Source organism: Bombina bombina, chromosome 4 (genome assembly GCF_027579735.1).
Source record: "Bombina bombina isolate aBomBom1 chromosome 4, aBomBom1.pri, whole genome shotgun sequence".
NCBI lineage: Eukaryota > Metazoa > Chordata > Amphibia > Anura > Bombinatoridae > Bombina > Bombina bombina.
The window spans coordinates 624,250,776-624,268,343 of NC_069502.1; the positions used below are offsets into that span (position 1 = coordinate 624,250,776).

General features: G+C 39.7%; 1 protein-coding gene across 1 annotated transcript in view; it reads right to left on the bottom strand.

The window, feature by feature from the left end:
- The window catches only part of FUCA2 (alpha-L-fucosidase 2), a 99,010-nt gene extending 81,872 nt beyond the window's left edge, over positions 1-17,138 (bottom strand). The window contains exon 1 of the mRNA XM_053710644.1: positions 16,805-17,138. Within this exon, the coding sequence (XP_053566619.1) occupies positions 16,805-17,010 (206 nt within the window). The 5' untranslated portion in view covers positions 17,011-17,138. The remainder of the gene's footprint in view (positions 1-16,804) is intronic.
- Positions 17,139-17,568: the final 430 nt, after the last annotated feature.

Sequence of the window (17,568 nt, forward strand, 5' to 3'; positions counted from 1 at the left end):
TAAGTGCTGATATAAAGTAAGCTATTTGCAAACAATTTAATACACTCCAGCAGGTAAAGAGGATTACTGGGAACAAATTAAAAGAGAGAAAAATATAGGGAAAACTGTGCCTTTAAGTATGAAAAAGACACTCCAGCCACTCTACTGTAGATTAAGTGAAGTAAGCACACTTTTCTAAAGTATTTTACAGCAAAAGCAGGCAAAATAAGTATTGACTATATATTACAAAGCTACTTTATAATAAAGGGTCACTAAATTCACTCTAATTAAAGCTTTGTAATCGTAGGGTGGTAAGATCAGGGCTCACATTTCTTTGTGCCAGGCTTAGCTTTTAGGTCATCATGGTGACCTAGTGCTGTGGATTATCAAACTCTACATAATTGTACAGTTTATTTAAATTATTGAATAAAGACAAACAGAGTATTAATTACATTTGAACAAGCAATATGGTAAAAACAAAATTAAAAAGATTAACATAGAAAACTAGAGATATATACTAACCTCTCAAATCATAGAATGTTTGTGTGTGTGTGTATATATTGTGACAGAACCCAAGGCATAGTAATGGAAGGTGTCTATATTCCCTCAAAAGTGCTGCAGTGCGGGGTATGGTCTGACAACCCAAGGGAGAATTGTTATGTTTGTTTGCCACATAGAGAAAATATGTGATTTATTTCTGGGTCCCTGGGGTGGAGTATTTGGAGAGTAGGGTGGGCCAGTGCTCCACCCGCAGTTTGCAGGTAGCACATTATGTCAAAAAGTCCAGTCCAGGAATTCTGTCTGACTCAGCTAGCTACTCACCTGCATATGGTAATTGACAGCAGGTGCTAATAAAATCCCCAGTCAGGGTTTGAGAGGTAGATTTTTGCCAGCAGTAAAGGAAAACTGCAAACACTCTCCTGAGAGACTGAGAGGAATTATATCTAAAGGACAAAGTTTGAAAGGTCTGTGCAATATTACTTTTGTGAAAAGCTACTTAGTGCAGACAGTTGTACTTGTTAGTAAGTGCTCAGTGGAGCAAGCCTCTTTTGTTTTGTTTATGTTTATTTTGCCTGTTTTTGCCAGACCTGATAATAAACAGACTGTATTTTATAAAGCTACAACCTTGTGTGGTGTTTCCAGCTTTGAGGACTGTGTGTTTCCAAGATCCCAGGTCACATATGGTGGAGGTAGCGGGCAACACACTGATAGTCTGTTAAGGAAACAATACCACACTTAAAATGGAGGAAGTTGTAAAGGCTTTACTACAGGCTACGGCCTCACAGCAACAGGCCACTGCCACACAGCAGCAAGCTACTGCCAGCCAGCAAGAAAATATTGCAGTGCTACAAAAACTGGTATTAACACAAAGAGAGGAACAGCAGAATATCACACGTACCATGCAGCAGGAGATTTGAGGCCTATCTGAAAGACTGGGCAGGTGTGCTGCAGAAATTCCACACAGTTCTAAGACTCTGAGAGTGAGTAACTATTTGCAAAAGATGGTGGCTACAGATGATGTGGAGGCTTACCTGATGGCTTTTGAAAGGACAGCGGAAAGAGAAGGGTGGCCTGCGTCTGAATGGGCAAGTCTCCTTGCGCCATTTCTGAGTGGAGAACCTCAGAAGGCATATTATGATTTGGAGCCTGAGCAGGCCAGTGACTATAAAAAGCTAAAAACAGAAATCTTGGCCCGCCTGGGAGTAACGACAGCAGTAAGGGCCCAGCGATTTCACTCCTGGACTTACAGTCAAGACAAAGCCGTGCGGTCACAGATGTTTGACTTGATACATCTTGCCAGGAAATGGCTACAGCCAGAGGTCAACTCAGCTAGTCACATTGTGGAACAGCTCGTGATGGACCGGTTCCTGCGAGGATTGCCTGTTTCCCTGCGGCGGTGGGTCAGCCAGAGTGAACCTAAAACTGCTGACGGTCTAGTTGCCCTGGTGGAACGCTATTTGACTGCCGGAGAGTTTCTACAAATCCCCAACCAGGAAAGACCTAGAACCCCGAAGATCCAGAGTCCCAGTAAATTGGGTAAGACTGTTCCGGGGAAAAGGGGGTATCGGGAGGAGCAGATGGGTTTTTACAACCCGAGAGACATTACAGCAAGGGACAAGAGTTTTGTGAGGCAGGAAGGGTCCACAATAGCCTCAAAGATGTTGTCTAATGCTAATATTAAATGTTTTCAATGTAAAGAGTATGGACATTTTGCAAAGGACTGCCCTGAGAATGATGTTGCTATGGAATGTAATGTTGGCAATATGAGAGACAATTATTCATTGTACTCTCGCTCAGTATATGTAATTACCAAAAATGATTGTTTAAATGGCCACCCTTGGTGCACTGTAAGGGTGGAGGGAAATGAAATTAAAGCTTTGCTGGACTCTGGTAGCATGGTTACGCTCATAGACAGGGGTCTGTTGAGAAATACTCCTATTGATAATTACCAGAACCTAGATATTGCTTGTGTCCATGGGGACATACACAAGTATCCAACTGCTAAAGTACTTATTGAAACTCAAAATGGCCCTATAAATCATAGAGTTGGTTTAGTTGATAAATTAGTCCATGAAATGATAATAGGCAGAGATTTTCCCCATTTTTTGAATCTATGGGATGCTGCTGAGGAAAATTCACTGGATTCAGTAGAGGGCGCTGTTTGTGACTTTCCCTTTTCTGATTTATTGGGGGATGACTTAGACAAAATAACTCCTGCTAGAGGGAAACACTCAACCCCTATGGAAACCCTAGTTGGAGGTAATACTGAACAGAATAATACAGGTCAATCTAATATATCTGAACCTAATGTAGAAATAACTGACCTAGAGGTTAGCCCAAGTAACTTTAGGGCTGCACAATGGGAGGATCCAACTTTAGCTGCGGCTAGAAACGATATTTCCGTAAGAAATGGCACCCCCATTAATACTGATAAAGCACTCACCTATCCATACTTTGAAGTGGAAAATGATTTATTGTACAGAGTTGGGAAAAAGGAGTCTGTCAAACAGCTGTTAGTACTCCAGGCATATCGACACACTGTATTAAATCTGGCACATAGCCACATACTTGGGGGGCACTTGGGGATTGAAAAAACCAGAGAGAGAATTCTTAGGAGGTTTTATTGGCCAGGTGTAATGGCATCTATCACAAATTATTGTTCTTCTTGTCCTGAATGCCAATTAACTGCCCCTCTTACAGCATACCGTAGCCCCTTGGTGCCCTTACCCATAATTGAGGTCCCATTTGAACGCATTGGTATGGATTTTGTGGGTCCTCTTGTAAAGTCTGCAAGGGGGCACCAGTATATATTGGTAATAGTAGACTATGCTACACGTTACCCTGAGGCAATACCCATGCGTACTACTTCAGCAAAAGCAATTGCTAAGGAGTTAATGTTAATGTTCAGCCGTGTTGGGATTCCCAAAGAAATATTAACAGACCAAGGCACTCCATTTATGTCGAGAATTACAAAGGAGTTGTGTAATCTTCTTCATATAAAGCATCTAAAAACATCCGTATATCACCCACAAACTGATGGTCTGGTAGAGCGATTTAATAAAACACTAAAGGCTATGCTCAAAAAAGTAATTGATAAAGATGGAAAAAACTGGGATTTCCTTTTGCCTTATTTAATGTTTTCCATCCGAGAGGTCCCTCAAGCTTCTACTGGGTTTTCGCCCTTTGAACTTTTGTATGGAAGACACCCCAGAGGGTTGCTAGACATAGCTAAGGAGACTTGGGAACAGGAGTCAACCCCTCACAGAAGTGTGATTGAACATATAACTCAGATGCAGGATCGGATGACAGCCATTATGCCCATAGTTAGAGAACACATGGAAAATGCCCAACAGCACCAGCAGAAGAGCTATAATAGAAATGCCAGGGTTTGTGTGTTTAATCCAGGAGACAGAGTACTAGTCCTGGTTCCCACTGTAGAGAACAAATTTTTGGCAACATGGCATGGGCCATATGAAGTCATTGACAGAGTGGAGGAAGTAAATTACAAAGTAAGACAGCCTGGGAGGCGAAAGGAGGTACAGATTTACCATGTGAATTTACTTAAACCGTGGAAAGAAAGAGAAACACTTGTGGCTATAAAAACAGCAGACCTCCCTACAATGGAGGAGCATGAACCCGTAGTCAATATCTCAGAAACCCTGACTATCCACCAGAAGAGGGAGGTAACAGACTTCATCAGGTTAAATAAAGATGTTTTCTCCTCAGTCCCAGGAAGAACTACGATAATAGAGCATGACATTGTCACTGAACCACGAAAAAGGATAAATCTAAAGCCATATAGAATACCTGAAGCCCGGAGGGAAGCAATCAAATTGGAAGTAAAGAAAATGCTGGACCTTGGGGTAATTGAAGAATCCCAAAGTGACTGGAGTAGCCCAATTGTGCTTGTACCAAAGCCTGATGGCACAATCAGGTTTTGTAATGATTACCGGAAGCTGAAGGCAATATCCAAGTTTGATGCATACCCCATGCCAAGGGTTGATGAACTTGTGGAGAGACTCGGGAGAGCCAGGTACCTTACAACATTGGATTTGACCAAGGGTTATTGGCAAGTGCCGCTTACAGGACGGGCAAAGGAAAAGACTGCCTTCTCTACTCCAGATGGGCTCTTCCAATACAAGGTGTTACCTTTTGGCCTACATGGTGCTCCAGCAACATTTCAAAGAATGATGGACCGGATCTTAAGGCCACATGCTCATTATGCTGCAGCTTACTTAGATGACGTGGTCATACATAGCGAAGATTGGGAGTCTCACTTGCCAAAAGTGCAAGCTGTCCTTAATTCCATAAGAAATGCTGGTCTGACAGCAAATCCGAGTAAATGTACCATTGGCTTGGAGGAGGCCAAGTATCTTAGCTATTCCATTGGAAGAGGAATAGTAAAGCCACAACTTGCTAAAGTTGAAGCCATAAGGAATTGGCCACGACCTATGACGAAGAAACAGGTCAGAACATTTCTTGGGCTTGTTGGCTACTACAGAAGGTTTATCTCCAACTTTGCTACTATAGCAGGTCCTTTAACTGACCTCACTAAAGCAAAAGCTCCAGTAATAGTGAAATGGTCCTCTGAAGCTGAACAGGCATTTCAAAATCTCAAGGAAGCCATCTGTAGACAACCAGTGTTAGTCACCCCTGATTTTTCAAAGGAGTTTGTTTTACAGACGGATGCCTCTGATGTAGGGCTTGGAGCAATGCTTTCCCAGGAAAGTCAAAGTGAAGAGCACCCAATACTATACCTGAGCCGTAAACTTCAACCTAGAGAAAAGAACTATTCGATTGTTGAAAAGGAGTGTCTAGCAATTAAATGGGCTGTTGAAACTCTCAAATATTATTTGTTGGGCAGAAAATTTAGACTAGTTACTGATCATGCACCTCTCAAATGGATGAGTCAAAATAAGGATAATAATAGTAGAGTTACACGCTGGTTCCTTAGTTTGCAACCCTATCTCTTCTCAGTAGAACACAGGGCAGGAAGTAAACAGGGTAATGCTGATGGCCTTTCACGTATGCATACGCTTTTGGCCATGGTCGCTCATCCCACTAGGTCTGAGCTGGCGGGGAGGATTTGTGACAGAACCCAAGGCATAGTAATGGAAGGTGTCTATATTCCCTCAAAAGTGCTGCAGTGCGGGGTATGGTCTGACAACCCCAGGGAGAATTGTTATGTTTGTTTGCCACATAGAGAAAATATGTGATTTATTTCTGGGTCCCTGGGGTGGAGTATTTGGAGAGTAGGGTGGGCCAGTGCTCCACCCCGCAGTTTGCAGGTAGCACATTATGTCAAAAAGTCCAGTCCAGGAATTCTGTCTGACTCAGCTAGCTACTCACCTGCATATGGTAATTGACAGCAGGTGCTAATAAAATCCCCAGTCAGGGTTTGAGAGGTAGATTTTTGCCAGCAGTAAAGGAAAACTGCAAACACTCTCCTGAGAGACTGAGAGGAATTATATCTAAAGGACAAAGTTTGAAAGGTCTGTGCAATATTACTTTTGTGAAAAGCTACTTAGTGCAGACAGTTGTACTTGTTAGTAAGTGCTCAGTGGAGCAAGCCTCTTTTGTTTTGTTTATGTTTATTTTGCCTGTTTTTGCCAGACCTGATAATAAACAGACTGTATTTTATAAAGCTACAACCTTGTGTGGTGTTTCCAGCTTTGAGGACTGTGTGTTTCCAAGATCCCAGGTCACAATATATATATATCTATATATATATATATATATATATATATATATATATATATATATATATATATATATATATATATATATACGTGTGTGTGTATATATATATATATATATGCGTGTGTGTCTAATTTAATGCTACAGTCATCCTGCTATTTAACGTGCAATAGTGTTTATTCTTTCAATATGCATTTATATGCCATGGACGCATTTTTAGACATTTAATAATTTAATCTTGATCCCAGCTAAGTTATTTTTTTTTCTTGTAAGTAAACAATGGTAAACTGAGTTAACTCATTAAAACACAAGTTCTTGTTTATTGCAGTTACATTTGGAACCTGTTTGAGAACTGGTTTTGTTCACAATTTAATGGAACACGGAAGTTAAAAAGGAAACTTTCAGATAGGACATGCAACTTACAAGAAAAACTTTCCAATTTACTTTTATAAATGTATTGGTTCTTGATATCCTTGTTGAAACTTTACTCCTTGCATGAGGGAATACCTAGGTATGCTCATGATTGTGCATGTGTTTTGAACACTATATCACAGCAATGTCTTTTAACAATGTTATACATTTTTACAAAAACACTGCCCACCTAGTGTTTGCTCCTGAACCTACCGAGGTTTTTTTTTACATAAATGAGCTAAGCTTCCACTAGGTAAAAATAAATTTGACAATAGAAATAGACTGGATTTTCCTGGTCTGTGGCCAAATAGAGACAAATGAAAATGAACTTGTGTTCTGGTGTACCCAACCACTGTGTAGTGTGTTAGAGGCTCAGGTAACTTTCTCCATACTTAAGTATGAAGGAGATGCTTACTCTTCTCTAGATGTAATCAAGTAAGCACACTTTTCAAAGGTATTTTAAAGCAATAGAAAGCAAAATGTGTAATGACTGTATATTACAAAATTATTTTATTTATGTTAAAGGAACCCTTAATTCACACTGTTTAAAGGGATATGAAACCCATTTTTTTTCTTTCATGTTTCAAATACAGCATAAAACTTTAAACACTTTTCAATTTACTTCAATTAGCAAAATTGCTTCATTCGGTTGGTATTCTTTGTTGAAAGAGCAGCAATGTACTACAGGAAGCTAGCTGAACACATTTTGTGAATTAAAGACAAGAGCAGCCACCAAATAGCAGCTAGCTCCTAATAGTGCATTACTGCTCCTAAACCTACCTAGGTATTATTTTCAACAAAAGATATCAATAAAAATGGCAAATTAGATAATAGATTAAATTGTATGCTATATCTGAATCTTGAAATAATTTTTGTTGGGTGTCATGTCTTTTTAAAGCTTCTGTGTAAAAGACCTGTTAAACCATAATGGTATGTCTCAGTCGGGGACTACAACACTTGGTCCATGAACCATTTTACCCCCCCCCATGTTTCCACCTACCACCATCTTCCTTTCATCAGTTGCCCATATCCTTTAGCTCTTTTTTCCTAAAATAAAGCAGGTGGTAAGTCAAATCAAAAGCCGTAACGCTGTTGTAAAAAAAAACTGCCAGCCTACCTAACGCAAAGTCAGCTTCTCTGGCTCTGCAAAGTAAACAGTGAGTCACGAGGTAAGTGACACTTCTGCAGTTGCCCAGGTGCTTTGTCTGGTGACTCTTTCGCTGGAATCTCACCTACATTTTGACAAGCTATAGTTTTTTTTAAAGAGAAAAGTAAAAAATAACTATTTTCATTAAATAAATGTTTTAAAAGCCTCCACTTTTGTCTAGTATTTATTGATACTGGTTGGTGCTGCCTGGCTACATGAAATATGCAGTTTCATAAAACTCAAATATATATATATATATATATATATATATATATATATATATATATATATATATATATATATATAAAACCTATATTGATGATCTCATTTTTATCTGGGAAGGGACACAAGACGAGGCTTTAACATTCATTGGTCATTTAAACTCTAATAATATGGGTATCTCCTTTACATACAATCTATAAGTTGAACAGATTGAGTTTTTGGATGTCTGTCTTGGTTGGGGTGACGTGGGGGATGTTGTGTCTTCCACCTATTTCAAAGAGGTTGACAGCAACAATTTCCTCCACTTTTCCAGCAACCATTTGAATAGCTGGAAGATCAACATCCCCTACAGTCAATTTAGGCGGATTAGAAGAAACTGCAGCACATTATCATCATATGATATACAATCGGAGGTCTTAATCACCAGATTCAGAGAAAAAGGCTATCCCTCTGAATTAATTAAGGATAGCTATATGAAAGTGAGAGAAGAAAATAGGAGTACCATTCTAGCTCCCCGCCCAAATGGTCAAAAAAGATGAGAGAATAATTTTGCCAAAGATCCTCTTTTTATAACCCAGTTCAATTCTGAACACACTTTTATCAGAAAAACCTTAAAAAGACATTGGCCTATAATACGTAAGGATCCTATCCTTAAGAATAGCATTGGTAACAATCCACAGATAGTATTCCGTAGGGCACCCACTCTAAAACAGAAATTGGCTCCCAGTAAGATAGTAGTATCAAGGAGGAAAGGTACACAAATTCAAAAAACTTCAGTCAATGGGAAAAGAAGATTAGGAGTCTATAGATGTAATAAAACAAGATGCCTTATGTGTAGCTACATCACACATGGACATTCCTCTGTCAAGTCTGCACAAATGAAAAGTCAGGAGCACCAGTAGATGAAAAAAGTAGCTTTTATTCACTCATAAATAGCTACAAAATAAAAATTCCAATGCTTGCTTGCTTACTTATTTTGATATATTCTGTATATTCAGAATTTTTGGGCTTGACAGCAGCTGGTTGGTAAGATGGAGAAAGAAAAAACAGCTAAGCTGTCAAGCCCAAAAATTCTGAATATACAGAATATATCAAAATAAGTAAGCAAGCAAGCATTGGAACTTTTATTTTGTAGCTATTTATGAGTGAATAAAAGCTACTTTTTTCATCTACTGGTGCTCCTGACTTTTCATTTGTGCAGCCATTACAGGATTCCCCACAGTGAGCACGGACGCAGACACCAATTGAGTTGTGTGTCTCCTCCCTTCTTCAATCCGGATTGGTCCTACGTTGAGCAGGGCGTGAGCAACTGCACCTGTCTGAGGAGGGTGTGTTTGTTACGCGGAAGCCCGGAGACCCTAGATACCGTCTGATCGGAGGAGGTCTCAGGCGTAAAGGAATTCAGATACAAGCCTGACGACGGGGAACCACAGTCACACCCGTGGACCGGACGCGGTAAGACAGACTCCAACCACATCATCTGTTGTTGTTCATTTATGTGTACTGCCCTGAGAACTGGGACTGTTTAATTGCTAGATTGCAGGATTGAACAATATTTCACAAAAATATACCGTATGCCTTTTGTGTAGTTTCCCTTGTAACTGTTTTCAATTCCTCTGTCAAGTGTCATATCACAGGGGAAGTGTTTCCTATTAGAAACAGAATAGATTGTAGTATGGAATTTGTCATCTACGTTCTGACATGCAGGTGTGGTCTGCAGTATTTAGCGCGCACCTGCAGGAAGATACGTACGAGATGGAGTGAGCACTTAAGAAATATTAAAAAACGGTCACTAAAACACAGCATCTCTCGACATAGTACGATACAGCATCAAGGACATCACCATACCTTTTCCATTACTCCCCTTGAACACATACCATATGAGGTTGGCTCTAACAGATAAACTCGTCTACGCCAGAGGGAAACATATTGGATTTATAAGTTCCAATCTCTGTTTCCCTCTGGCTTAAATGAGGTCCTCGATCTGGCAGCTTTTTAAAATCATTCTATATAGTACTATACTATCAGATTATCTATAGTCATTTGACTTAAATAATTATTTAGTCTAGGTGGTAGTTAACCGCTTGCTTTGTTAGGGTTGAAAATTTTGGATACTTGTATTATTTGTTATTTTTGTTTAGTTGTTTATTTTATGTCTTGTTATGGTAGGATGCCTTAGGGTTTATTATGATATATATTGGATATATTATTATCTCTTGGTCAATTCACTGTTAGATATAGTTATATCATTTGTTTTTACATATTTGATCATTCGTGGTCCTTTACGGATTATTTTACTCCATTTTTGATATTTTCACTTTGGAGTTGCACGCCTCCAAATAGGGTGTCTTTGGTGTTTTACTCTGTTCTTTCTAAGAAGCTAGTCTTTTTATCATTAGATTATATACCATCAAACACATGGTTATCACTTTTTATTTATTCTATTTTAGATAAATAGCATCTCTTCGAAGAGCGTGTCTTATCACATATACATCACGTTAAGTTTAGAGAGATTATAGGGCTCTCCCTAGACACAATTATTTGGTATTTTTTTTCTGAATTATTATATGAGTTAGCGCATCCAATCCTTTATATAGCATAGAATATTGATATTCTCGTTCTCACTGATTTGTGTGTCATTAAAATATACTTTTGGGTTTGACACTAAATGCTTAATGTGCATGTACTTCACCACGGACATTATATTTATGTATCCGTTTTTGCCAGATACATGTAACTAGGTCCACTATAAAAAGGTGTATTTCACACAGCATCTAGGGTTCACATGCTCACTAATGTTAGCTCATTGGCTGCCTTAATACACCCCCTTGTAGATACACTCACGTCAGCCCATTGGCTGTTTCCACACAGCACTTGCAAACATACACACCCACTTTTTACTATTTACTATATTTACTAATGTCAGCTCATCGGCTGCCTTCACCCCCCCCCCCCCCCGATAGATACACCCACGTCAGCCTATTGGCGGTGTTCACACAGCTCCTGTAAACATACACGCCCAACTTCTTACTATTTGTATATATATTTTTTTTTAATACGGGTCTAACGCACAGTAGGTCGTTCCACATACTAACAATATGTTTAAATCTAGCCCAGATTTTTACTTTGAATAGAAGCTAACATTCCCAATATATATTTTGAATTATAAACATTGTGTGAATAGGAGAATAGATCGAATAACCCTTTGATTACTGTGGGTCAATACCAATTTTTTTATTTTTAAATGCAAACATGCAGTGTTCTATTGGATTGTCTAATTATTGTTTAGTATAGGATACTATTGCTAAAATACTTTACATGTGTATAATGTGGTTTTTACTCTATGCGAAAAACTGTTGCAATTAGAAGATCTGATGTCATCAGACAGGTGTTAGATATCAATTAGGAAACACACCCCTTTGTAAGGAGGTGGATAACTGTTAGTTTGTTATTTAAGGCAGAGGTAGGATGTTGAATGAATATATGCCTGATGAAACGGTTCTAACCGAGAAACGCGTTGCATTTGAGGGGTGCCACTGTAAACCCTTTTATCCACTCATCATAAACAACTGCTGTGTTGTTTTTTTATCTTTGTTTTTAATAAATAGCTACATTTTATTCTAAATGCACTCTGAGTGGAGTTCTTTTCCTACCTTCTGCCTTTGCTGATTGCTCACTGGGACCTATACCCCTGTACAACCAAGAATCTACATCTAGGGTGAGCTGCTACACCTGTCATAAAGTTACAGCCTGCCTCTACCAGCACATAAGTGTGCTACAGGAGTATGTGAGTACCCATTTGTATCATCTAAGAGATATTGCCGGTTATACCTTTAATGGTCTGCACATGTAGTGCTTTTTTTTTTTTTTTCAATCTCTCACCAGATACACAGTTTTGCCTGGAGGGTGAGCTGTCACACCTATCTGAAATTGCAGCTTGTCTCTACCAGCACATAGGTGCGCTTCAATAGTATGTGAGTACTCATTTGGCTCCATTCTGTTTGTTCTGTATCATACCATCTGATTATACCACACATGAGGCGCCCCTCTGTCTTCTTGTACTTTTACCTATATATATATATATATATATATATATATATATATATATATATATATTATTATTATTATTATCGGTTATTTGTAGAGCGCCAACAGATTCCGCAGATATATATATATATATATATACACACACACATACACACACATACTCACCGGCCACTTTATTAGGTACACCTGTTCATTTGCTTTTTAATACACATTGCTAATCAGCCAATCACATGGCAGACACTGAATGCATTTAGGCATCTAGACGTGGTGAAGATGACTTGCTGAAGTTCAATCCGAGCATCAGAGTGGGGAAGAAAGGGGATTCATTTAAGTGACTTTGAACGTGGCATGGTTGTTGGTGTCAGATGGACTTGTCTGAGTATTTCAAAAACTGCTGATCTACTGGGATTTTCACGCATAACCATCTTCAGGGTTTACAGAGAATGATCAAAAAAAGTGAAAATATCCAGTGAGCGACAATTGTGTGGAAGAAAATGCCTTGTTGATGTCAGAGGAGAATGGGCAGACTGGTTTGAGATGATAGAAACGCAACTGTAACTCAAATATCCACTTCTTACAACCAAGGTATGCAGAATACCATCTCTGAACGCACAACACGTCGAGACTTGAATCAGATAGGCTACAGCAGCAGATGACCACACTGGGTGCCACTCCTGTCAGCTAAGAACAGGAAACTGAGGCTATAATTCGCACAGGCTCACCAAAATTGGACAATAGAAGATTAGAAAAACGTTAACTGGTCTGATGAGTCTCGATTTCAGTTGCGACATTCAGATGGTAGGGTCAGAATTTGGTGTAAACAACATGAAAGCATGGATCCATCCTGCCTTGTATCAACGGTCCATGCTGGTGGTGGTGGTGTGATGGTGAGGGGGATATTTTCTTGGCACACTTTGGGCCCCTTAGTACCAGTTGAGCCACTAAGGGGCTCACCACGGCCTACCCGAGTATTGTTGCTGACCATGACCATCCCTTTATGACTACAGTGTACCCATCTTCTGATGGCTTCTTCCAGCAGGATAATGCAGCATGTCACAAAGCTAAAATCATCTCAAACTGGTTTCTTGAACATGAAAATGAGTTCACTGTATTCTATGTCCTCCACAGTCACCAGATCTCAATCCAATAGAGCACCTTTGGGATGTGGTGGAACGGGAGATTTGCATCATGGATGTGCAGCCGATAAATCTGCAGCAGTTTGTCAATATGGACCAAAATCTTGGATGAATATTTACAACACCTCAGGCCCGGACTGGCCATCGGGCATAGCGGGCAAATGCTTGGTGGGCCGCTGATCCCCTTAGACCACCCACCTAGGGTTGCTGGACAGTCTGGTATTACAACCAGCTCTGCTGCCGTCTTTGGGACAAAAGGGGCAGTTGCCCTGGGCCCAGTCATTGTTGTGGGGCCCAAAGCAGCTGCCCCTTGCGCCTGCATAAAAACTGTCCCTGGTGATCTCCAGCAGCATGCCTAATCCCACTGTCTATCAGCAGAAACTGGCTGATTGCAGGTGTGCGGCAGCCGGAGCTGGCTGCTGAGGGGCGGAGTTATCACTGCTTCCCTCACTGGCTGCCACACGCTGGATCTTCGTGTAGCTTGAAGGAAGTTCTGGAGCACAGCAGCCAGTGAGGGAAGCGGGTAGCTGGGTATAGGAAGAGCCATGACAGACAGGATGGGTTGCAGGTATGTTAAGCCAGAGTCAAGACTTGGCACCTGTTTTAGCGGCTTGGTGTAGCTGTGAGACAAGGGAACAGATCGGGTGGCAGAAAGCCATTGAATAAGTGGCCCATCATATGATCTGTATAGCCCGCCTTTTACCTAACACAGCCCACCTTCACAACCATGTGGAGAACTGGGGACTAGAAATGTGAAGTTGTCACAGACCTCAAATGTTGATAAGGAGGAGGATGCTAATTGAATGAGCCAGTCCAGCTTACATTTGCACTTAGATATTTGAATTTCTTCACAAAAGATAAACCATTGTCCCCAACAGTAACTCTTAGCATGTCTGCAGATATTGAGGTCTACACCATAATGTAATTATCTGGCTGTATTCTTGGCTCGTCTGTAGATATTTCTGTAAATATTCAACTTTTGTAAAAAAAAACAACTTTGCCCTGTGAAGTCAATAAATCCTTGTAATAAGTTTGAAAAAAAAAGCCAAAGTCAAGAGCAAGCCATGGGCGTGGTTGGGTTATGGGCATAGTGGGTGCAGGTTATGGGTGAAGCCTAGGCAGTCCCTGTTTTTTTTTTTTGGAAACTGGGATGTTTACCCTGAGGGGAAAATGGGGCACAAACCATGACTGTCCTGTTGTGTTAGATTACAGTCAGTCTAAACTAAAGCTAACCTAGTACACTGAGTGTTGTAACTAACTTAACCCTTTGATCAAGTCACATATATGTGAATGATGTGTGTGTTGTGTGCCTGCATGTATGTGAATGCTGTGTAGTGTGTGCCTGCATGTATGTGAATGCTGTGTAGTGTGTATGTATGTGAATGCTGTGTCTGCATGTATGTGAATGCTGTGTGTGTTGTGTGCCTGCATGTATGTATGTGAATGCTGTATAGTGTGTGTGTGTGTGTGTGTGTGTCTGCATGCCTGCGAATGCTGTGTCTGTCTGAATGTATGTAAATGCTGTGCCTGCATGTATGTGAATGCTGTGCCTCCATGTATGTGAATAAGAAATGGTTAGTGGAGGGGCGGGGGCCTTTTTGCCCTAAAATGCCTGGGCCTTTTTTTAGTTCCAGTCCGGCCCTGCAACACCTTGTTGAATCTATGCCACAAATAATTAAGGCAGTTCTGAAGGCAAAAAAGGGTCCAACCCGGTGCTAGCAAAGTGTACCTAATAAAGTGGCCAGTGAGAGTGTTTCTGACTTGGAGAGAGACACTTTGCAGCTGAGCTGAGAAAAGCTGATAAAAAGTCCTAATAATCTATACTCCTGAGCTGACCAGGATTCTCACCACCACATGAAAGATTGAGACCAGTCCAAGGATCCAACTGGAGCACTCATCTAATACTGACCCTTCCTTCACTACTCATTGGAGTGGGATTAGGACAAGCGATCCAAGGCAGAGGTACAACTCCTACATTGGAGGACAGAGGGTTCCCCTCACCCTCATAGAGCTGAAAACGTACCTCTTAGGATTGAGGTCTCATCTGTTAAGCAGAAAACATTACTTCCATTTAGAGTGGGACTGCATACCAAGTGATGTGAAAGAACTGCGATTCATTGTTATTTGGAATCCATTCTTATTTATAGAGATATATTGTATCAGTGTGCTTTTGTTTGTATTATTGATTTCCTCTTTTTATTATTAATTCTAACAGTGACACGGGTACACTGTATCAACATTGGAGCAGCACGATCCTGTGCTTATATTAGCAACTACAAAGTATTGTGAATTACAACAGTACATTACTAAAAAAAAAACAAAAAACTTACAAATACATATATTGTGTAACAAGAATACTGTATTGGAGGGTTTAGCGCTGGTGACGTTTCTTGAATTTTATATATATATATATATATATATATATATATATATTTCTTGTGGGTAAAGTAAGAAATTGGGTAATCCTAGCATTACCTGGGTAAATGTGACATTACCCAAGTGGCTGTGGGTAAAGCCCGATGTAACATGATAAATCTTCTCAAGAGTGCATTGAGTCACTGCATCAAACATATATACAATGCACTGCAATTCACACATCTTCACTATCTTTTTGCCTCCGCCTGAGGGGTTCATGTAAACCTCCTTCCCCAAGGTTCACTTGGACTGGATGCCAGAGGATTGGCGGGGGGCGCCTTCCTTGAACCTCCTAGGCGGAGGATAAGAAATAGTGTAGATGGAGGAATTACATTACATCTGGCTTTACCCACAGCCACTTGGGTAATGTCAGGTTTACCTGGATTTCTGACTTTACCTGTAACATATATATACATATACACATACATACACAGTATAAGCATCTTATTTTGATAGCCAGTAAACTCCCATGTCCTTTTGAAGACATTAAAATGTTGTCAACCATGTTCTTTTAATTAAAGGCTAAATAGTTCCCTTTATGTTTATAAAAAACTTCCAAAGTGCATGTATATACAGTATATGTGTGTGTGTGTGTATATATATATATATATATATATATATAGGTTTTTTTGTTTGTTTTTTTTTCTTAAAGAAACACATGTAAAAGTAAATATCTGCATATTCATACTTACAATAAACTGCAAAGATATTTACATATCACAATCAAAAACAGAATGATACAAATCTTATAACTGTCACCGGTATGGGAACACAGCACAGCTTAATATTCATAAAAATAATATCAAATTCAGAACTGTAGCAGTTAAAAAGAAGAAAGATGTTTGTGGGTGTAGTAGACAACTAAAACAACAATACAAAAAAAATCTTAATTAATTTCATAACAAATACATAATAAATTGATAATTTGCACATAATGCTTAAAAATACGTATAAATTACTAACATAGACTTAAAAAGTAGAAATATGGTATAAAAGAAAATTAACTAGTAACTAAACCCCATTGGCTTAGTGTTTTCTCACATCATTTCATAGTAAAATCTGGTAAGCAAAGGGTTAAGTTGCAGCAGGTGTAAATTGCAAATACAATAACTCCGATCAGATTTCTGGAACTACAACTAGAAACAATGACGTGAGAAATAGATCACTTCTATGTTTAAGATCAGTCTGCAAAACTCAGATGTTTTATACAAATGCTAATCAGCCCCAAGCAACAACCCCCTGTACTTACCAAAACCACTCGCTGCCGAAGCTAGGCACTGAGAATACTCCCCAGTGGATAAATATCCCGAACTTCGCTTCATCGTACCACTGGGGGATCGGCCGACTATCCAGGGACTCCCAGGTAGGCTCGTAAGTGTATCTAGCCTCCGCTGGCTGCAAGATCAGCACCGCCAGCAGGGGGAGCGCTATCTGCACACTAGCTGCCAGGAACATGGCTCACATTCTATTAGTGCTGCACCCCAGTCTAGTGAAACGGCCACTAGGAGTATCTAGAGTACAGGTGTTTATGATGTCACATGTACATTGTAACAATAGACGTTTGTTCCCAGACAGTTAAATGTCACATGATGTGACAGCCGTCATGTGACTGCGGCGATCACATGATGCGGAGAGCTGCGGGACGATAGTGTTTGTTTTTGCTTCATCATGATGTTTCTTTTAGAATTATCTGACTTTGTGTGGGAAACGAATGAATATCATAGAAACGAATCTTCATAATTAACTGTTTTTTTCTTTAGACATTTTGGGACCTAGATGTGTGAGGATAGTGGATGAGAAGTTTTACATATACTATATTTTCGTTTGTTTTTGCGTGTACGTGTATTTATAGCTAATTTATGGAGTCCTGTGTGTTTTATAGGCGAAAGAATTGACATCATTTTTTTATGCACGTATTGAGTTTCACATAAAAAAGTTTTACTGTATTACACAAATAATCTGTATGTGTGACAGTAAATAGGTTAAACTCCTTTGCAGAAATAATTGTGGAAT